The sequence below is a fragment of the Lampris incognitus genome, chromosome 6 (assembly GCF_029633865.1).
Source record: "Lampris incognitus isolate fLamInc1 chromosome 6, fLamInc1.hap2, whole genome shotgun sequence".
NCBI classification, from domain to species: Eukaryota; Metazoa; Chordata; class Actinopteri; order Lampriformes; family Lampridae; genus Lampris; species Lampris incognitus.
Genome location: NC_079216.1, coordinates 60,445,210 through 60,464,044, shown reverse-complemented (window position 1 = coordinate 60,464,044; position 18,835 = coordinate 60,445,210). Strand labels below are relative to the sequence as shown.

Below are 18,835 nucleotides of genomic sequence, written 5' to 3'. Positions count from 1 at the left end.
CGCTGTGCTCCGTGTGATGTTTTTCAAGAAGCAGTTTTACGTTTTATTCTAGCCATTGCTAATGACCTAATGTGACATACAGACCAAACACCTTTAGTCAATACAGACTTGATGAGGCGAAGGTTGAAGACCGACTGTTATTATTAAACTCATATTTGGGCGGCATGGTGGCCCAGTGGTTAGCGCTGTCGCCTCACAGCAAGAAGGTCATGGGTCTGAATCGAGCCCTGGGGTTGTCCAACCTTGGGGGGGGGGGTCATCCCATCCCAGTTCATTCTCTGTGTGGCGTTTGCATGTTCTTTGCATTGCATGACATTGCATGTCCCCGTGTCTGCGGTGGGTTTTCTCCGGGTGCTCCGGTTTCCCCCACCGTCACACAGAAACATGCATGTTAAGGTTTATACTCCTGTCTGTGCCCCTGACCAAGGCGACGGGAAAAGAACGGGAGTTGGTCCCGGGGCGCAGCATCAAGGCGGTAGCCAACTGCTCCTAGCTACAGATCACAGCTAGGACGGGTTAATTTGCAGTAACTGAATTTCTCCAAGGGGATTAATAAAGGAAACTTAGATTAAATATACATGCATGTATGAAACGAAGATGGTTCAAAAACAGATTGGTGGTGAAACATCTGAAAGAGAATAGTGTAAAGAGATATCAGTGAAACTGAAAACTTTCGATATATATGCATTATCCTTTTTTTTCTGCCTGAAAGGAGGAGAGAAAAAGCAGGATCACGGCCGCAAGGGATCATGAGGATCGTGAGTACAAATGATGTGTAAATGGTTTTAACTTCCTCATGAGACATAAAGCTACAAGATTGTTGACTGTTTACACAACTCCTGTGGTGACACTGGTGAGAGGGCCACATGAGACAGGGTTGCCAGTGCTGTTACGTTAGCACAGGTCCAACTCCCAAAAAAAAAAAAATGCTTGAATCAGTATTTGAGTCGTTTCTTTTTGCAGATTCTTTTTAAAAAAAATTTTTTTAATTAAATATCATGTGCCGAGTAATTTTCCCCCAGGAAGCACGTCTGAGCATTCACGTTTTGGATATTGTTTGTTTTATATATCATAGAAACACCTGCTATAAAAACGACATTTGTTTATATGTAAATCGTCAGGATTATCGCCTTTCAAAGGTTATTTTTCATCATCATCTAAAAAAAAAAAAAAAAATGCCCACACTGGCAAATGAGTCCACCTACCGCATTACGAGACAGACAAAAGGAACTATTAGCCAATCTGACCACATCCTGTCCAGTGAATTCACTGTAATGCCATCAGGCCGGCGCTATAAAGTGCCCCCTAGGAAAACGAATCGCTGTTCTAGGTCCTTCATTCCTTCTGCTATCAGGCTGTTAAATGCTGACATTAGTCATTTTAAATAAATGCTTTCTGTTGTTTTAAACGACAATAGTTGGTTTAAACCTTGTTTGTTTTTCGCATGGCTTGTGGGCCTGTACGTTCACTGGCTGCAGTGGGGGAATGTAACGTGCAGTGCATCTTAGAATGCTTCATTTATTTATTTATCATTCTATTCTTTTAACTTCTTTTAACTTATATGAAGTTTTGCCCTTCGCCTGGTCCTCGCGTGAGTCTGCATGCAGGGCCCATGAGGGTGACGGTGTGCATCTCTTGCCCATGTACTGGTCTGTCTGTTGTCTCTGACATAATGATGATTGCGGGCGGCACGTTGGCGCAGTGGTTAGCGCGGTCATCTCACAGCAAAAAGGTCCTGGGTTTGAGCCCCGGGGTAGTCCAACCTTGGTGGGTCATCCTGGGTCATCCTCGGGTGGGGAGTTTGCATGTTCTCCCCGTGTCTGCGTGGGTTTCCTCCGGGGGCTCCGGTTTCCTCCCACAGTCCAAAGACCCGTGAATCGGCCGTAGTAAATTGTCCCTAGGTATGAATGTGTGTGTGTGTGGGGGGGGGGGGGGCTGTGATGGCCTGGCGGCCTGTCCAGGGTGTCTCCCCACCTGCCGCCCAATGACTGCTGGGATAGGCTCCAGCATCCCCGCGACCCTGAGAGCAGGATAAGCGGTTCAGATAATGGATGGATGGATAATGATGATGAATTGCCCTTCTGGGATAAATAAAGTTGTCTGAATCTGAATCAGACAAATAAAGGACCATTCCACCAGTCTGAAAAGTGGAGTCATGTTTCAAGCTGTTTTCATGAATTGTTTGAAAGCGGCTTAGTCAGATTTATTATACGCATTTGGAATAAAGTGAACCATCAGTCTTGCTTAGGTGCCCTTCATGATGATCCAGTTTAAAGCGGGACACGAGAACACCTAATGGCCGTTCATTAGGAGACAAGTTGCACGTGTCCAGAGTCAACATGCACAGAGAGTCAACATGCACAGAAAGTCAACAAACACAGAAAGGGCGCTTGGGTCTTATCAGGGTAGGCGGGCGTAAAGAATGAAGGACAGAGAGTCGTTTCTCTGCACACGGAGGAATGTGGGGGCGATTATAATTCGGATGGGGCTTCAAAGCTAGGTGCTGGGCCATATCGGCTGCATAGATAATCCAGGTTACCCTGCTGCAGAAGGCTAAAAGGGCATGCAAACAGGGGGACGGGGCGAGGGCTCACCAGAGTGCCGCTCACTAGGTGACAGTTGGCAACAGGATACTGAATGGTCACAAGAAACGCAGTATTTCACCCCCCCCCCCTCTTTGTCTTTTGATGGAGAATACACACACCAGTGGGGGGGGGGGGGGAAGACAAGGGATACTCTGTGTCACCTCATTCAAATAATACTGTCAGCAATAACACTGTCAGCAAGACAGAGTAAACATTACTGAAGAGCTCGCCTCACGGAAGTTAAACCGCATGCAAAGCTCTCTGTTGCACGTGAACTTGTCTTTCAGGCTGATCTAGTTTGAATCTGTCTAATAACGTCAAGTTTTAAGTGTTTTTGCTTTACTTTTTTCTTTGCACCAGAGTACACCGAGCAGTCTATAAGAAACCTGATGAATGTCTTTGTCTTAACACTAAATTAAAACCAAAATAAATAAATAAATAACTGGACATTTTGCTTGTGTTTTGCATTGTTTTGGCACATTAGCTACATCTACATTCTTTTTCTCTCTTGCATGGTTTCCCCGCAGGCGCTCTCAGTTTCAAGCCAGGGTTTTTGTTCATCTACAACCTGGTGCAGTTCCTTGGCTACTCTTGGATCTTCTTCAACATGACCGTGCGGCTCTTCATCTTCGGCCAAGGTGACAACGCAACGCACGGCTGTCGTTTGCTGCTGTCTGACTGCTTTAAGTCTTGACAAAATCCTTTTCGAGGCTCATCACACGGCAAAAAAAAAAAAATATATAAAAACTTCTCATTTCAGATTCTCTCTACGACACATTTCACACCATATCGGACGTAATGTTCTTCTGCCAGATATTGGCAGCCATTGAGGTTTTAAACGCTGCTTTTGGCGTAGTAAAGACAGGTGTTTTTCCAACTCTTGTACAGGTACTAGATGTTCATTTGCCACATTTAACATTATTTTTTGTGCTGTACTCTTTTTTTTTTACTGCTCCTGTAATTCAAACCTACTGGCCTTGTCGTCTAGCTATTGTCCTTATTATGATTAACAATCATTATTATTATTACTAGCTATTATTATCTAGGTGCTATTGTGGCGTGTGGTCTGTTTTTCCAGGTGCTTGGAAGAAACTTCATCCTCTTCATAATCTTTGGGAGTTTAGAGGAAATGCATAACAAGCCGGTGGTCTTCTTTGTTTTCTATCTTTGGAGTGCCATTGAGATTTTTAGGTGAGTACACACGGTAATGTTGTACGTGGGAAATATCAGGGTTGGGAGGGTTACTTTATAAATGTATTCCGTTACAATTACACATGACCTGTTGAAAAATGTACTCAGTAACTTACTCTAAGTATCACAATATTCAAGTGATGTAATCTGATTACTTTTGGATTACCTCAATGCCAAATATGAAAATACGAAGGATAGCAATAACATGACTTTTACTTTAGTGTATTTTATAAGACAAAAAAGCAAAACAAAGTAACCTTAGAAAGGACATCAAAACATAGCAACAAGGCACACAGACAATGCTTCTTTAGTTTACTCACACTTTGCCTGCGGTTAGCGTCATTAAATATGACTGCCCTGTGATGGTCCGGCGGTCTGTCCAGGGTGTCTCCCTGCCTGCCGCCCAGTGACTGCTGGGATAGGCTCCAGCATTCCCATGGCCCTGAGAGCAGGATAACCGGTTTGGATAATGAGTGGATGGATGGACATAGATTAAAGGCACCCACACCCACCCTCTTTTAGGCCACGTTTGTCGAGAAAAATCAAAGGACAGACAGACATACGGGCTCCTTTCATTTAAGTTGGATTATTATTATTCCGAGGAATTTTGAAATAGTCTGGCGGCCAGTCCAGGGTGTCTCCCCGCCTGCCACCCAGTGACTGCTGGGATAGGCTGCAGCATCCCCACGACCCTGAGAGCAGGATAAGCGGTTGGGAAAATTGATGGATGGATGTAGTTAGTGTATTAAAGACTGAGTGCGCGTTTAGAAAGCGTTTTTAGAAGCGTCTTTGACGTTTGTCACTCGCGTCTCACTGATCAGAGCTTCCATTTTATTAAATGTCCCAATCCACACTGGTTCCACGCGTTTTTTTTACGCTTCGAGCCTATTTTTGTCACGTTTAGTGACGTGTAATTTGCACACAAATAACCCGCTGCATGCGTTTCGAACTTCCTAACCGTATCTACGTTGATTGGTCAAGGCCTCCGGTCTGTCTGACTTTTTTTTTTTTGGCCTGTTGCATGACAGGCAGATTGCCCTCGCTCGCTACAGTGGGCGTAGAAATAATATCAATCAGTACATACAAACACTGTCGATACCGTCCCATGGAGCCGACTTGAAAACTGTTTTGGTTCAGTCCATTTTCTGCTGTCAGTCGTCCTAGTGAAGGCAGGTCAGCCCGCCGCTGTGCTGCTGACAGACAGCTGAGACGGCTGGAGACGTCCAAACGCAGACACAGCAGAGTCCACATGGATCGGATGACGAAACACTTATGTGCCGCTCGCGTCTTGCGCCCCTCTCAGGTCGCCCATGAGTGAGTGAGTGACCACTGTTTGCAGTACATCCCTCACGGTGGTGGTTGCGCAGCACAGTGAAAAAATTTTATAAAATATTTATTTTACAGCAGGATAACTCAGTAGGTAAGAACGTCGGCTTTCCCGCCGGAGATCAGGGGTTCAAACCCCAGTTGGGATGAGTCTCCAGATGAGTCTCCGTTCTCCTGCTTGCTTTAAAGGCATCCATTCTCTTACGGTGGAGTCTCTGTCAACAGACAAACTGGCCTCATATTTCTGGAGGTTGTTCTTTACTCCTCTCGTGCTTTTCAGAAGCTGGGTGACTGAAATGGTTTTGTCCCTATATAAAAGGCGCTGCTTTTATCCGCAAGATTGGTATTTTCACAGCATATTTTGCACCACATCTCTGTGCAGTCGTCCGTGGTTTAGACTCCTGATGCTATACAAGCCAACTACTTCTCAGATGTACGTCGTTTTGGATAAAAGCATACGCTAAAGGAAATTGTAAATATATGGGTGGCACAGTAGCACAGTGGTTAGCATGGTCGCCTCACAGCAAGAAGGTCCTGGGTTCGAGCCCTGGGGTAGTCCAACCTTGGTGGGTCGTCCCGGGTCGTCCTGTGTGGAGTTTGCATGTTCTCCCCGTGCCTGCGTGGGTTCCCTCCGGGGGCTCCGGTTTCCTCCCACAGTCCAAAGACATGTAAGTCAGGTGAATTGGCCGTACTAAATTGTCCGTAGGAATGAATGGGTGTGTGTCGGCCCTGTGATGGCCTGGCGGCCTGTTCAGGGTGTCTCCTTGCCTGCCGCCCAATGACTGCTGGAATAGGCTCCAGCATCCCCACGACCCTGAGAGCAGGATATGCAGTTAAGATAATGGATGGATATATATAGTATATATTATCCTGATGACATAATGCCTGTTACTGTATTCCGTTACTCCCCAAGCCTGGTAAACCCTCATTGTTCACTTTTTTGGTCTGGTTCTCAAGGAAGCCCCTGGAGATGCTGCTACCCTCCTGACTGCTCCCCTCACTGTCTTCCTCTCTCTCAAACATGGCAGATGAAGGTGTAGGGCCACTTCTTTCTCCCTGGTTGAGTCTGCGATTAGCTTATTTGCATCCATAAGTCGCTTTGGGTCAAAAAGTCTCTGTTGTCATCTTAGACAAGAGGATGTTCCATCAGGGGTGAGAGGCGAGGGTCTTGACAGGCGGGATCTGGACCAGCTTTTTATTATATTGAGACGTGAAAATCCCCTCTCACATGCAGCACTGCTCAAGGGCAGTGTAAGGGACAACAGAAGGACTTTATGAATGCTGGAGTAACTTTCTGGATCACTTATCTCCACTGTGTTGACCAAGTCATACACAGAGGAGGCTGCCAAACGTTTTCCTGCTTGCTTTAAAGGCCTCCATTCTCTTCCACTGGCGTCTGTCAACAGACAAGCTGGCCTCATATTTGAGGGAGGGATGTTCATGTGCTCTGTACTCTTCTTGTGCTTTTCAGAAGCCGGGTGACTGAAATGGTTTTGTCCCTGTATAAAAGGCGCCGCTTTTATCCGCAAGATTGGGATTTTCACGGCATAGTTTGCACCACATCGCTGTGCGGTCGTCATCTTTTTGGAGCCGGGCTACTTCCTGCAGCCACTTTTCCGCGAAGACGCGTTTTTTTTATGTGCAGGTTCAGTCTGGCATTTCTTTGGAGGTGGTGCAACACCAGAGTAACCGCTTAATGTAGCTTGCTTCTTCGACATTTTGATGAATGGACGAGAAAACGTAACGTTAAGCTAGTTGTAAGGTAAGCTAACTGTTTGCTGGAGCTCAAGGTTTAACTGTTAACCTTGCTAACTTGGGAAAAAAAACCCGCATCCACTTAATCAAGAACGAAGGCTAAAAGTTGCACGATGAACATCTGATTATTAAAGTTGACACATTTGTCATAATGACTTTCTTACCAGCAGGGGCGGATCTACAGGGTGGCAAGGGGTGGCAGCTGCCACCTCTGGGACACAGTCTTGCCACCCCATTTATAAAAAAGATAAGATGTTTTTAAAGTATATTTTATGCACATGCATGGTGAAGGTCAATGAGACCCGCACCAAAGTCATCTCAAACAGAAGTCGCCCGATTTAGAATCCCCCTCCCCCTCACAGGCGCGGATCTACGGGGTGGCAATGGGTGGCAGCTGCCACCTCTGGGACACAGTCTTGCCACCCCTTTGCCACCCCAGGAAAAAATCTCTAGATCCACCACTGCTTACCAGTGATATATGGAGGAAATCCTGTTGTTTGTGTCCCAAAAATGTTGGTACGCAAAAGCGCCTCTTTTCGTATCATCTGCTGCGCATCATTTGTTTTGACCACGCATGCGCACCAGTTACGGGCACCTCTGTTTATGAACTTTTTCAAAGGTGATGCACCCCCCCCCCTTTATCTCCCCAATTTTACTTGGCCAATTACCCCATTTTCCGAGCCGTCCCGGTCGCTGCTCCACCCCCTCTGCCAGTCCGGGGAGGGCTGCAGACTACCACATGTGGAGTCGCCAGCCTCTTCTTTTCACCTGACAGTGAGGAGTTTCGCCAGGGGGGGGCGTAGCGCGTGGGAGGATCACGCAATTCCCCCCAGTTCCCCCTCGAAAAGGCGCCCCAACCGGCCAGAGGAGGCGCTAGCGCAGTGAACAGGGCACACCCACATCTGGCTTCCCACCCGCAGACATAGTCAATTTTGTCTGTAGGGACGCCCGACCAAGCCGGGGGTAACACGGGGATTCGAACCGGCGATCCCCGTGTTGGTAGGCAACGGAATAGACCGATACCCGGACGCCGGTGGTGCGTTCTCTATGAGACAAAGCACAGATTACCACGTAGAGGACATATTGTGGACTGGTACAAGAGCACAAGCCAAGCACTCTGTTAAATAGCAACCATGCGTTGTCATCCCCCTTGAATTAGTCTGTTGCCACCCGCTCATAACAGACGAACCACCAATACTGTGCATGTGTCAAAATGGCATTCTCTTCCCATTTGGAGATTCTGCTTTTTCCCCTTAGGTATCCGTTTTACATGCTGTGCTGTTTTGAAACAGAGTGGAAAGCCCTCACTTGGTTGAGGTACACTTTATGGATACCACTGTACCCCTTAGGTGGTGTGGCTGAAGGTGAGCGTAACACTTAACTCTTCTTACTCGAGATAACTTTCTAGGTCATAATGTTTAAAACCTTCCATCCCTTGTCTCCTAATCCCAAACAGCTGTTGCCGTCCTCCAGTCCATCCCCATCTTCGATGAGACGAAACTCTTCAGCATTCCTCTGCCTAAAGCCATCGGCACATCGGTCAGCTTCTCCCATGTCCTGTACATCTATCTTGTCCTCATGTTCCTGGGTAAGTTCCTACCTACGCACTCTCGAAGCACATTATTTTCTCAACAAGCACTCTAATGACAAGTCTTTGCAGGGCTGTGTGTCAACCTCCGCCACCTCTACAAGCAACGACAAAGGCGTTTTCGTACCAAGAAGAGGAAAGCATATTGAGATTTGGCAACGAACACAACCGCACCACAACACCTTTACTGCCTGCCTGCTATTGGGAGTGAATCGCTCACCCAGCCACCGCATTCTCACAAGTATTAGATCTTGTTGTTTTTCAACTCGCGGGCTTTCTCGCAGTCTTGCCATCTCCAACCCAAAAGGAATTCACGTTTCAGTCCCCACAAACATTTCTACATGAACAATGCAAGACTTTTTTCTTCTTTTTTTTTTTTAATCATTAAATTCATATAAAGGCGTTTCAATCACCGATCTGCAGTCTTGAACCTCTGGTCATTCCAGCCATACAAATGCAGATCATGAAATGGTTGTGGTGGGGTGTAGAATGTGAGATTACATTTTCTGATGTGTGTCTGAACGTCTCATTTAACTTTGTTGGAGGTGATGCAACAATGCAGTTTGCATCGTTTGCTGAATTGGTGATCCTGGATACGTGACAACTTCTGGAGTTACTCTGCAAAGACTATTAAGCGTACAACATTTATGTATATTATTTGTCCTGACTACTCATTATTGTCTCTTAAATCTCAGGGAAACTAATACAGGCAACTGCCAAAATAAAGGAAACAACCTAAAATATTGAGTCTCATGAGCAACTCAGTTATCTGCCTTTATGGTTCAGTTACAACCTGTTGATTGCTTTGGGCTATGGCTTTTTCTGGGATGAACGGTAATGAAAAGGAAAATTTACAAGAAACTTCGGAAAAGAATTTGCATTGTTCATGTGCTCAGTTTTTGACAGTTACCCACATTCAGTCAGCCCCTGACACATCTGTAATTGTGGCAGTAGTGCGACAGTCATTTTTGAAAAAGATTCTTTTTCGTAACAGTATAAAAAAATATGTACACACCAAAATATAACAAAACATGGACCCTCCAACAGGTTTTTGTTACACTTTGACAGCACCACTGAATAGTCCGGTTAATTAGTCAGGAAGAACAAGTTTCTTTTTCAACTTCCGGTAACTGTCTGCATACACAAATTTGCTGTGCCTGCAACAGAATTGCTACACTTCCGCCACGAATAACACAGTCTACACAGAATGCTTTTTTTTTACGTCCCTACTTCCTGCCTCGGCTGAGGCTCAACTTGAGAAGTCTGTGTGCATGGGAACAATGTTGTGACCAAAAGCAGAGTACTGGCAGTCACCGGTGCTAGCCAGTTTGAGCTGCTGGGCGGCATGGGAGAGCTGAAAGGCGGCATCCGGGTGGGCTGAGTCTGGCAGCAGCGTGCACTCTCTCTCCAGCAGCTCGGCCACCCCTTTCAGGAGCTCCCAGAAACCGAAAGCCAAGGCGGCCTTCCGCAGACGGTTCAGCTCCTGACATGTTCAAGCATAAAGCAGCTTGTTAAAATTAAAAAGACAAGTCTATCTGTTTTTAGATTGGGTTTGCAAAGTTTCAAATTGACTACCTTATAAAAGGTTTGCGTCTTCTCTGGCAGTTTCCTTGCATTCCTTAGGATCTTCTGTACATCAGTCTGTTGGAGTGATGATGAATGTTTACAGGTTACAGAAAACCAGGCATCGTACTTTTAAAAAATGATCTTCAAAATAAACTGCAGTTTACTTCCTGGGTTATTTATAAATGGGCTTAATGAGGACAAGCTTTAACAACTTTATACGCCCGTCCTTGCTTCCCATCAGTGCTTTAAGCTTCACCTGCTTGAGCATCAACCCACCTGGTGAAATGGATGGGCTTGCACAAACTACTTGGTGTCGGCAAAGCCAAGACAACAGCACTGTATTTTACCATTTAAAAAGTCAATGTAAAAACACCTTGAAATTGTTTCCAGTGATTTGTGCAGCTCAAATAAAGTTTTTTTGGGGGGGGGACTCTCCTATGACTTAAAAAACAGCCAGTCGGTAACATCTCCATCATGATTTTCTAGCCCAAGTGTACAATACCTGTAGCCCACTGGCCTTGATCCACACGGTGACATTCTGGGCATAGCTGCGTTTGATCTGGGGCTGCACAGGGAACGGACTCTTACTGTCATCCTCTCCATAAGGATTTTCAGCTGCCTCTGAAATAAGTAGTATATCATTAGGCTGTGGCGAGGACCCTGTTTGTCTCACCGTCTTCCTGCCCCCTCCCCTTCCCCCATTTGGAATTTCACCAGAGATAAGCAAAGTTTTCATATAATAACTGAATGGCCTTCAACCCAACCCACAAAGATGCCAAATTGACGGCAACCAGACCAGAGGACCTTCCAAAGGAATCATGTTTTTGACATGATGATCCAATTTATAGCAGGACACGAGAACACTTTTAACGACCTTTCTAGGTTATCTTCATCACTAATCCTATGTCCACACAAGACAAGAACTCCCCTCCTCGGAAAAGGAATGAACTTTCTTATCTCATCACTGGTGAAGATGGGAGTTGTGTATTTGAGATTAACACATTTTCTCTTAGTTGGGACAATGACTTGAAATAATCAATTCAAGTTTCATTGTCCTCTCCTCTCCCTTGCTCTCTCCCTGCCTTTTCCCAACTCTTGAGACACACACACACACACACACACACACACGAACACCCTCAAAAGAAAAAAAAACCAACACCCTCTCTGAAATATGTCTTAGATGGCGTTTATCTTATCTCTGAGGTCATAAATTAAAACATTCCTTAGAGAGCTTTAAAGGGTAACTCTTTGTTTCTGCACGTCTGAATTGATATGGATTAATTGTTTAAACCTTCAGTAACCCAACTAGTATTACTCAGCAAAAAAATTCATGAACAATGACCTAGGCCCCATAATTACAATACTTAAACTGGCTGAGATAGCGTTCAAGATTTTAACCGCATTTCTACTATAGAACCATACTGCCATCTAGTGGCCATAGATGGTTATGTCACTCCAGTCAAACGGTGTTCTTTGATTTTATGTCATTTTATTGATGTTATTCAGTTAATATTCTCGTGTATTTTTATCATATGGTAATCAATGAGCCGTTACTTAACTTCTGTTCATCTTATAGAAACTTGTCTTGCTAGACGGTTTAGGTAGTGTGATGAAAGAACGCCCCCTTCAGCTTAACCTAAGACTGAGCTCCTTGTCATCCCAGCAAGTCCATCCTTACAACAACAAATCAGTATCCAGTTCGGATCAACCCAACTCATGCCCACAAAATCTGCCCGAAACCTGGGTGTCATGACTGATGACCAACTAACCTTTAAGGCTCACGTGGCCTCGATTGCTCGGTCGTGTCGATTTGGCCTTACAACATCAGGACAATTAGACCCTACCTGTCTGAGCATGCAGCACAGCTCCTGGGACAGGCTCTTGTTGTATCACGCATTGACTACTGCAACTCCTTACTGGCAGGTCTCCCTGCATGCACTTCCAAACCTCTGCAAATGACCCAGAACACAGTGGTGCGTTTGGCTCTTCAACCAACCCAAAACAGCACATGTCACTCCGCTGTTCATCTCCCTCCACCGGCTCCCAGTTGCTGCCCGCATCAAATTCAAAACCTTAATGCTCGCTTACAAAACAGCAACCGAAACAGCTCCCGCCTACCTGAACTCCCTCATTCAGGTCTACACTCAGTCACGCTCACTACGCTCTGCCAATGAAAGGCGCCTGGCACTTCCGCCACAACGGGGCCCTCCGTCACTAGCCGGACTCTTCCCTTCTGTAGTTCCCCGGTGGTGGAACGAGTCACCAAACTGCATTCGATCCGCTGAGTCCCTCTCCATCTTTAGGAAGAAGCTAAAGACCCAGCTCTTTCACAAACACCTCCGCACCTGATGGTATAGAATAAAAAAAAATTCTATGCATCCTACGCATTCATTGCCTTTGTGCACTGCCTGTTGACACCTATATGTCCTATCGAACTTGAACCTAGTTTTTTTTTACACTTACTTGCGTTGTCGCCTCCTGACTAGATCCTTGCTTGTGTTATATTAACTCTCAGACGTACGTCGCTTTGGATAAAAGCGTCTGCTAAATGAAATTGTAAACTGTAATTGTCGATATGATTTTGGATAAGTATTTTATGCAATAGAGCGACTGCTGTTTAATCATATGTTCTCTGGTGTGCTAGACAATAATATACTACCCATGTCTAAAATCACTATCGACTGACTATGCTGTGCGAGTTTGAGAGTATAGTCTGAATTAAATAATCAGCTCCACTAAAATCACACAATGAATACCAATAAGGAGGCGGATCGTGATGCAGGCACAAAAACCACCTACCACACCCGTGGAACGCCCAGAGCAAGGGTGGATAAATACCCAAGTCCATTTCTTTGTTCCGGTTTTTTTTTTAAGCTCTTTCAAGTCTTCTTTTTTCTCAAGTTTTTCCGAGTCTTTTTTTTTTTCCCCTCCATGTTTTCTCTTATTTTTCCACTTTTTATACTTAGTATTTTGTGATTTTTTTTCTTTACTTCACAAAGTTATGCTCAACTCAGGTTTATTATTTGCACCTTTTTGAAACAATCCTCACTTCCATATCTCCTCTCACCTGAGTAAGCCAAGTTTGATCATTTTTTTAAAATTTTTGATCACAAGGAAAGTTTTGCGTGTGATAATTTGTGGAAGTTTTACCGTCCGCCCAACAAAATTACTTTCAGATTATTTTTACAGAGTCGGATCAGCTCAGCGTAATAGATTACTATTTGAATATTGCTCAAACGGACCAACGGGGCAAAGATCCCATCACCTACCAACTTGGGACTGTTGCCAAGGACACTACCACACTCGCCTACCAGCATCTGATTGTTGCTGAGGGACCCAGGCAGTGGCCCAGGGTATGTTACATACAACCCGTAGTGGGACATCAACGAAAAACCGGCCGACGCTCGACATCGTTGCCAGGCAACCTCGACTCAATTGTGGGTTAATTTCCAGGGTCGAGATAGATTTGATCAGTTCATAGCGTCTCGCCTTCTTTAGTAAATCTGAAAATCACATACGCTTTTACACCATCGCCAAACCAAGTGATAAACTCTAGTTTGCCAGTTGAAAGGGATCCTTTCATTCATCTACTTGATTCTGATTTCCCATCTATCCATTTACTCTATTGTTGTTAGACATTTAGCCATTAATAAATGTCTTTATTATTGAAAGTTGTTGTATGTGTTTCTCTAAAAAGCAGACAGAAACCCCTGTAATCGAGAATTTACAAATTCAGACCTGAAACTGATTAATTTGGTTCATCCAAATGTCCTATGGATGTAATAGTTGGTGCCCCAAAATTAATAACAACACATTGGTAATATTGTAGCCATAGTCTGCTACAAGGCCAAAACAACAGTCTAGACCCAGAAGCATGTGTTAATGGTTAAAGAACATTATCTGATAGTGCAAATGTGCTGAGGTCTTTCCCCGCCACTATAAATTTACGTTCATATTAGTTTGTGTGTGTTGAATGAAAAGTAAAAGTTGAGTTCAGTTTCAAAAGTAACAGTTGAGCAAATTATGTATTTTTGTTGGTTGGTTAAACTAAGTTTTGCACAACATGCATATCAACTATTATCTCAACGTTCTTACTCCCTTTTTCTCCATTTCTGTTCTATTTCCTCTTGGATGGAAATGGTTATCTGTAGCTACAATGGCCAGTTTCTATTGGATATCTGTAAAAGTAGCATCTAAACTAATGCAGCCAAACAGCACAGGGATTCTGATAGGTGCTTCAGGCTTTTAAATGTGACTTGTATATGAACAGAACTGGTGATGAAATTGTCACTTATTTCCTTGTACCAATACTATTATACTTTTAATAATACTAATATACAATACTAATACTTTAACAATACTAATATATTTTTAACAAGAGGTTACTTGTAACCGCTTGTTAAAAATATACAGACAGCTTGCTAGTAATTTGTCCCAAATGTTTATGCTGATATTCTGACACCAAACAACCCAATACTTGGCATATAAGGTTGGGGTGACAGGTTACCTGAGATTGGTCCTAGCTGTGAGATCTTTCCCAGCCAAGGTAAGGGCTCTGGACCAGGATCAAATATAGACATCATCAGATTAGACTTCTTCTTGCTGTCTGCCTGAGAGTACAGCATACCAAACCAATCTGACCTAGGGACAGACAAATAACTCAGGCTGTTACTTCAGATCAAAAAAGTATCATCTTATTTTACTCAACTACAAATGTCTATGATATAAACATTTTCAAGTCTTATTGGGCATCCTTTAAATGTGGTAAAAGTGGTAAATCTCACCCTAGCTGCACCAGTGCCACCATGCCTTCTACTTTCAGACTGCCATGTAAAAGAACACAGAAATTTGGACTCTTTCCTGCCATCTGGCTGGCTGAGGCCTCCTCCTCAGGTTCGTCTGTGGTTCCTGTGCCAACTTCATCTACCTCTGGAATAAAGCACAGAGCCACATTTTTTGAATACCATATTGCGGCATCTTTTTCAGTGGATTTGTGTATCAAAGCTGAAATCCAAAACTTTCCTCCCATGATAAATAGTAATTTTATCTATCTGGAACATGGAGTCAGGTTACATAATACTAAATGCATCCTTGTCACAGTTGGAGACACTTTCCAGTTTCCGTACAATGCTTTTGAAATATTCTGTTCGGGTCCCACCAACAGGTGCAGTGATAAACACGTACTTGATATAAACAACACATTTTTTAATATGTAAGACTGCCTGCCTTCATTAATTTTGGTCTGGGGATGCCATTTTGACAAGGGTGCGAAACATTTACTGGTGAGCTGATGACATAAATGCTACAATGGCTGCTACTTTATTTGTAGTGCAAGTAAACCCGTCTTATTTCTCTGCCTCCTACATTCAATAATACTGGAATATTGTTCTAATGTATTATTGATTGTCCATCAGAATCGCAACATTATCATCGCACTTCAAATACATAAAACAGCAAAGAAAGTTGTGGAGTGCAGCTTTAAACACATACAGGGAATTCAAAACAAGTCAAATCAAAAGAACAAAGCCAAACCTTTGCTCACAGCAATAGGCAGCACTAAGTGCCTGGATATAACAGGGGGGCTGGCAATGTCGCCTATCTCAATGAAGCCCATAATCTCCAAATCTGCAACAAAAGAAATAGAATTACCATTTGTAGAGAGCATCTTTGCTAGTTGCTAAATTGCTTGCTAATCTATTAAGGGTGTAAAGCTGAGATTCAAACACCATGCTGAGCACCTGTGCTGACTGTTCTTGGCATGGGCTCAACCTCTTCATCCACTACTACAGGCTCAGGCCGAGGAAAGACCTGAACATCCGATGACAGGTTCCCGCAGTGGAGGACAGCATGGAAGGGGGAGTATGCCTGGTCAATCAGCCTCCTGAGGACACAAGAAATAGCTAGAGCAGTGTTTCTCTTGTTTATAAATAAGAGAAATAGTGAGAGAAGCACAAAAGAAATTAGCTTGGAGGGAAATATGAAGGTATTTCTTATTTGAGGCCAGAGGCACCCCACCACCACGTTTAGCCTGTTAATACTTAAACCAAATGTTCTTCTTAGGCAAACTATGACTGTTAGGAATGTAACAAACCAAAATGTTACTTTGATATATGTCAAGGATGGTTTACACATTTGATATCTATTTTCGATTATTGACTTCACTTAAGGCCCCGAGCATGATTTCAGATTTTAGTTTTCATTTTACAAGCAATTATATGACAAACATTTTTGAATCACATAAACCAACTATCTGGGTTTACATGTGTTTTTTTCATGTAAAGATTAAAATGGTTGCATCCTGATACAAAACTAACAAAGAAGTACTCACTTTTTTTTATTTGTATTTTAAGTTCAGACTAGGAAACAGCAGGTATCCACTTTAAACACAGTCATACCCAAACATGCCCTGCACACTTTTCAGGCACAGCGGTCCTTCCATAGTGAAGATCTGTCCATCTCCTCCATTGATACGAAGAAGTTCCTCCAGGTTGTTCATGGCGTCTGTCGACTGTAACTGAAATTATAAGAGGGCATTACATGTGCACAAATTGATATGTACCTAACAGGTGAAAATTTAAAACAGACCCATTTTAATTTACAAATTCACAGACGCTTTAACTTTTGCACAGAGAGAACAGTGCCTCCCCTGGCCCAGAAACTGAGCAGAACATTACATACAATCTTTCATTACAAGAAAATTAAGCCAATTTCAGAGGTTACATCTCTCTGGGAAACTCAACATGTTCAAAAGTACATTGTAATCCACACGGGTAGGTACAGTCATCATGAGTGCACTAATAGTCCCCAGGGTGGTGCCATCATTCTTGTTGAAAATAAAGCATGCCTTGTGGAATGATCAACCAAATCATCATTTTACCACCAAAATGTCTTAAATATCTCAGTTCTATTGTTATAATTCACGTTCTAACAGATCTTTTCCCATCAGAGCACTTCCACACTTTCAAAAGAATCTTTTAAGTTCTGGAAAAAAACAACAACAAAAATTTAATAAAGGAAATGACATTTTAACATTTTTAGAGGAAAACAAAAAAGAAAACAGAACTTTCCCTCAACACTGTAACTAACCACGTTGGCGTTTGGCTTTACCTTTCTTCATAAACAAAATTTGGAAGAGATTAGGTGAAGAAAAAACAGACAATTTAGTACCTCTTCTGCATTGGCAACACACAAAATGAACATCTTGGCTGGAAAAGGAAAAGGGAGCGGGAACTTTTTGTCATCCCCGCGATGCTTCAGTGTCTGAAGGGAATGACGCAGGGAACCTTTTCCAATACCAAGAGATCCATCTGTCACCAGTACCACCTATAGGACAAAAAGAGGAAGTGCATAAACATAATGCACTATAAACAACAATGGGAGGACTCATAATCATTTCAAACAACATTAAGGCCAAACTTGACTCTTATTCAGTAATCACAAATGAGGTATGACAGCATTTAATAAAATAGAAGGGTTTGACAGAATACCTGACATGGACAAGCACTGCCCCATTCCTGCTGCACTATGTTGCTGACTCCATTAAGAGCTGCTTCAATACATGTTTTGTCATAGTCTTCCAGGTTACTCAGGGCCTCCTGCAAAAGCAGCAAAAAACAGGCGAATTTCAGCACAAAAACGAACCTCTTCATTTCGAGCTTAACTGTGAGATACATTCGAGTCAGGAAAGGATGCTCCAGTGCAAACCAGGAACACCTCTGTCGTTCTTGCCATGTACCTGTAGTGCGTTATAATCTCTGGTGAAAGGGACCGAGAGCTCCCAGAGAGAGGAGAAGGCAACCAGTGCAGTAAACTCCAAGCGGTAGTTTGCGGCCATGTGTTCAAACAGCATAGTGAGACCATGGACGGCCAGGTTTTTCCTCTGGAACTCCTCGCTGCCCTCCAGTGACACAGGTCGTGTCATGGACAGCGACACGTCCATCAAGACCACCGTCGGCATCCTTCACGCCTCGTTATTTTGGCAAACCAGACCTGACTCAATCGAAACAAGCCACTTAGTGGAGGAAAGCGATCGTTCCAAGATTGACAACAAACATACGTACGACTAACGGGGGCAAGTTTAATAGCCGCCAGGACACGTTTGTAAGCTTGCTATTCAGTGAACAACGTCGTACCGACGTACGATTACGTTAGTGTCGATGTGAACGGGGAGAAGGGAGAAGGGCAAGCATCGGGGTTAATTACCTGGACCATGTTATTAAAAATATGAAGTAAAAAACAAAAATGAGCCCTGGTCAGCACCGTTATATTACCTTTCAAGCTTCACTTGACTTAACCTGAGAAAACGTCTAAACCGAGAACGACAAGCTGTGCGGCGGCTAAACGCTGAGTTGGTGTCTAGTTAGCGCCGGGAGCTTCGGATAGCATCGTGACGCCTCCGAGTAAGACGGCATCGCGAAGCCTCCGGGTTCCCCAAACAGAAGAGACCCAAAGTAAGAGACGTTTAGTGTCTTAAACAAACACAGGTTATACCACAACTAAGACTGAAGCGAAAGTCAACGCTGACTGTTCGGCGTACAAAACAAATCCCACATGCCCATCGACGTACTGTGACGGCTGTGTGTGTGCGGTGCACCGCTACTTCTTTCCGGGTGGGCGCAGCGGACTGCGAGGTACAAAGTTCCTACTTGGCGACCCGGTTTCATTGAAAATTAATTTGCTCAAGTTGTAGTTATAAATTCTAAATGTCCCTTTTTTAATTATAATTTCAATAGAAGAATTCCGTAAACAAATAAAAAGAAGAAGGAAGTTCCGATGATCCTCCAGTTTAATAAGGGAGCTTACCCTGGATACCGTTACGATTCTT

General features: G+C 43.8%; 2 protein-coding genes across 2 annotated transcripts in view; one reads left to right on the top strand and one right to left on the bottom strand.

The window, feature by feature from the left end:
• hacd3 (3-hydroxyacyl-CoA dehydratase 3) overlaps window positions 1-8,653 on the top strand; it is a 10,942-nt gene extending 2,289 nt beyond the window's left edge. The window contains exons 5-11 of the mRNA XM_056281627.1: window positions 713-758; window positions 3,113-3,223; window positions 3,346-3,473; window positions 3,664-3,776; window positions 8,115-8,221; window positions 8,314-8,445; window positions 8,518-8,653. Of these exons, the coding sequence (XP_056137602.1) occupies window positions 713-758; window positions 3,113-3,223; window positions 3,346-3,473; window positions 3,664-3,776; window positions 8,115-8,221; window positions 8,314-8,445; window positions 8,518-8,594 (714 nt within the window). The 3' untranslated portion in view covers window positions 8,595-8,653. The remainder of the gene's footprint in view (window positions 1-712; window positions 759-3,112; window positions 3,224-3,345; window positions 3,474-3,663; window positions 3,777-8,114; window positions 8,222-8,313; window positions 8,446-8,517) is intronic.
• A 1,030-nt stretch (window positions 8,654-9,683) lies between these two features.
• Window positions 9,684-18,596, bottom strand: ints14 (integrator complex subunit 14). Its single transcript, XM_056281626.1, has 12 exons — window positions 18,282-18,596; window positions 17,747-18,000; window positions 17,499-17,606; window positions 17,179-17,334; window positions 16,407-16,525; window positions 15,750-15,892; window positions 15,544-15,636; window positions 14,796-14,940; window positions 14,519-14,652; window positions 10,514-10,632; window positions 10,021-10,086; window positions 9,684-9,928 (listed from the first exon to the last, which is right to left on the bottom strand). The coding sequence occupies exons 2-12, from the start codon at window positions 17,966-17,968 to the stop codon at window positions 9,695-9,697; spliced, it is 1,539 nt and encodes a 512-aa protein (XP_056137601.1). The 5' UTR covers window positions 17,969-18,000; window positions 18,282-18,596; the 3' UTR covers window positions 9,684-9,694.
• Window positions 18,597-18,835: the final 239 nt, after the last annotated feature.

Excerpts from the sequence above, each read along its gene's own strand:
- ints14 (XM_056281626.1), bottom strand. The coding sequence starts at position 17,968 with ATGCCGACGGTGGTCTTGATGGACGTGTCGCTGTCCATGACACGACCT. Across the intron at positions 17,335-17,498 it reads GCAGTGCTTGTCCATGTCAG|GTGGTACTGGTGACAGATGG; the intron begins GTATTCTGTCAA and ends TTTGTCCTATAG. Across the intron at positions 10,633-14,518 it reads ACAGCTAGGACCAATCTCAG|AGGCAGCTGAAAATCCTTAT; the intron begins GTAACCTGTCAC and ends TACTTATTTCAG.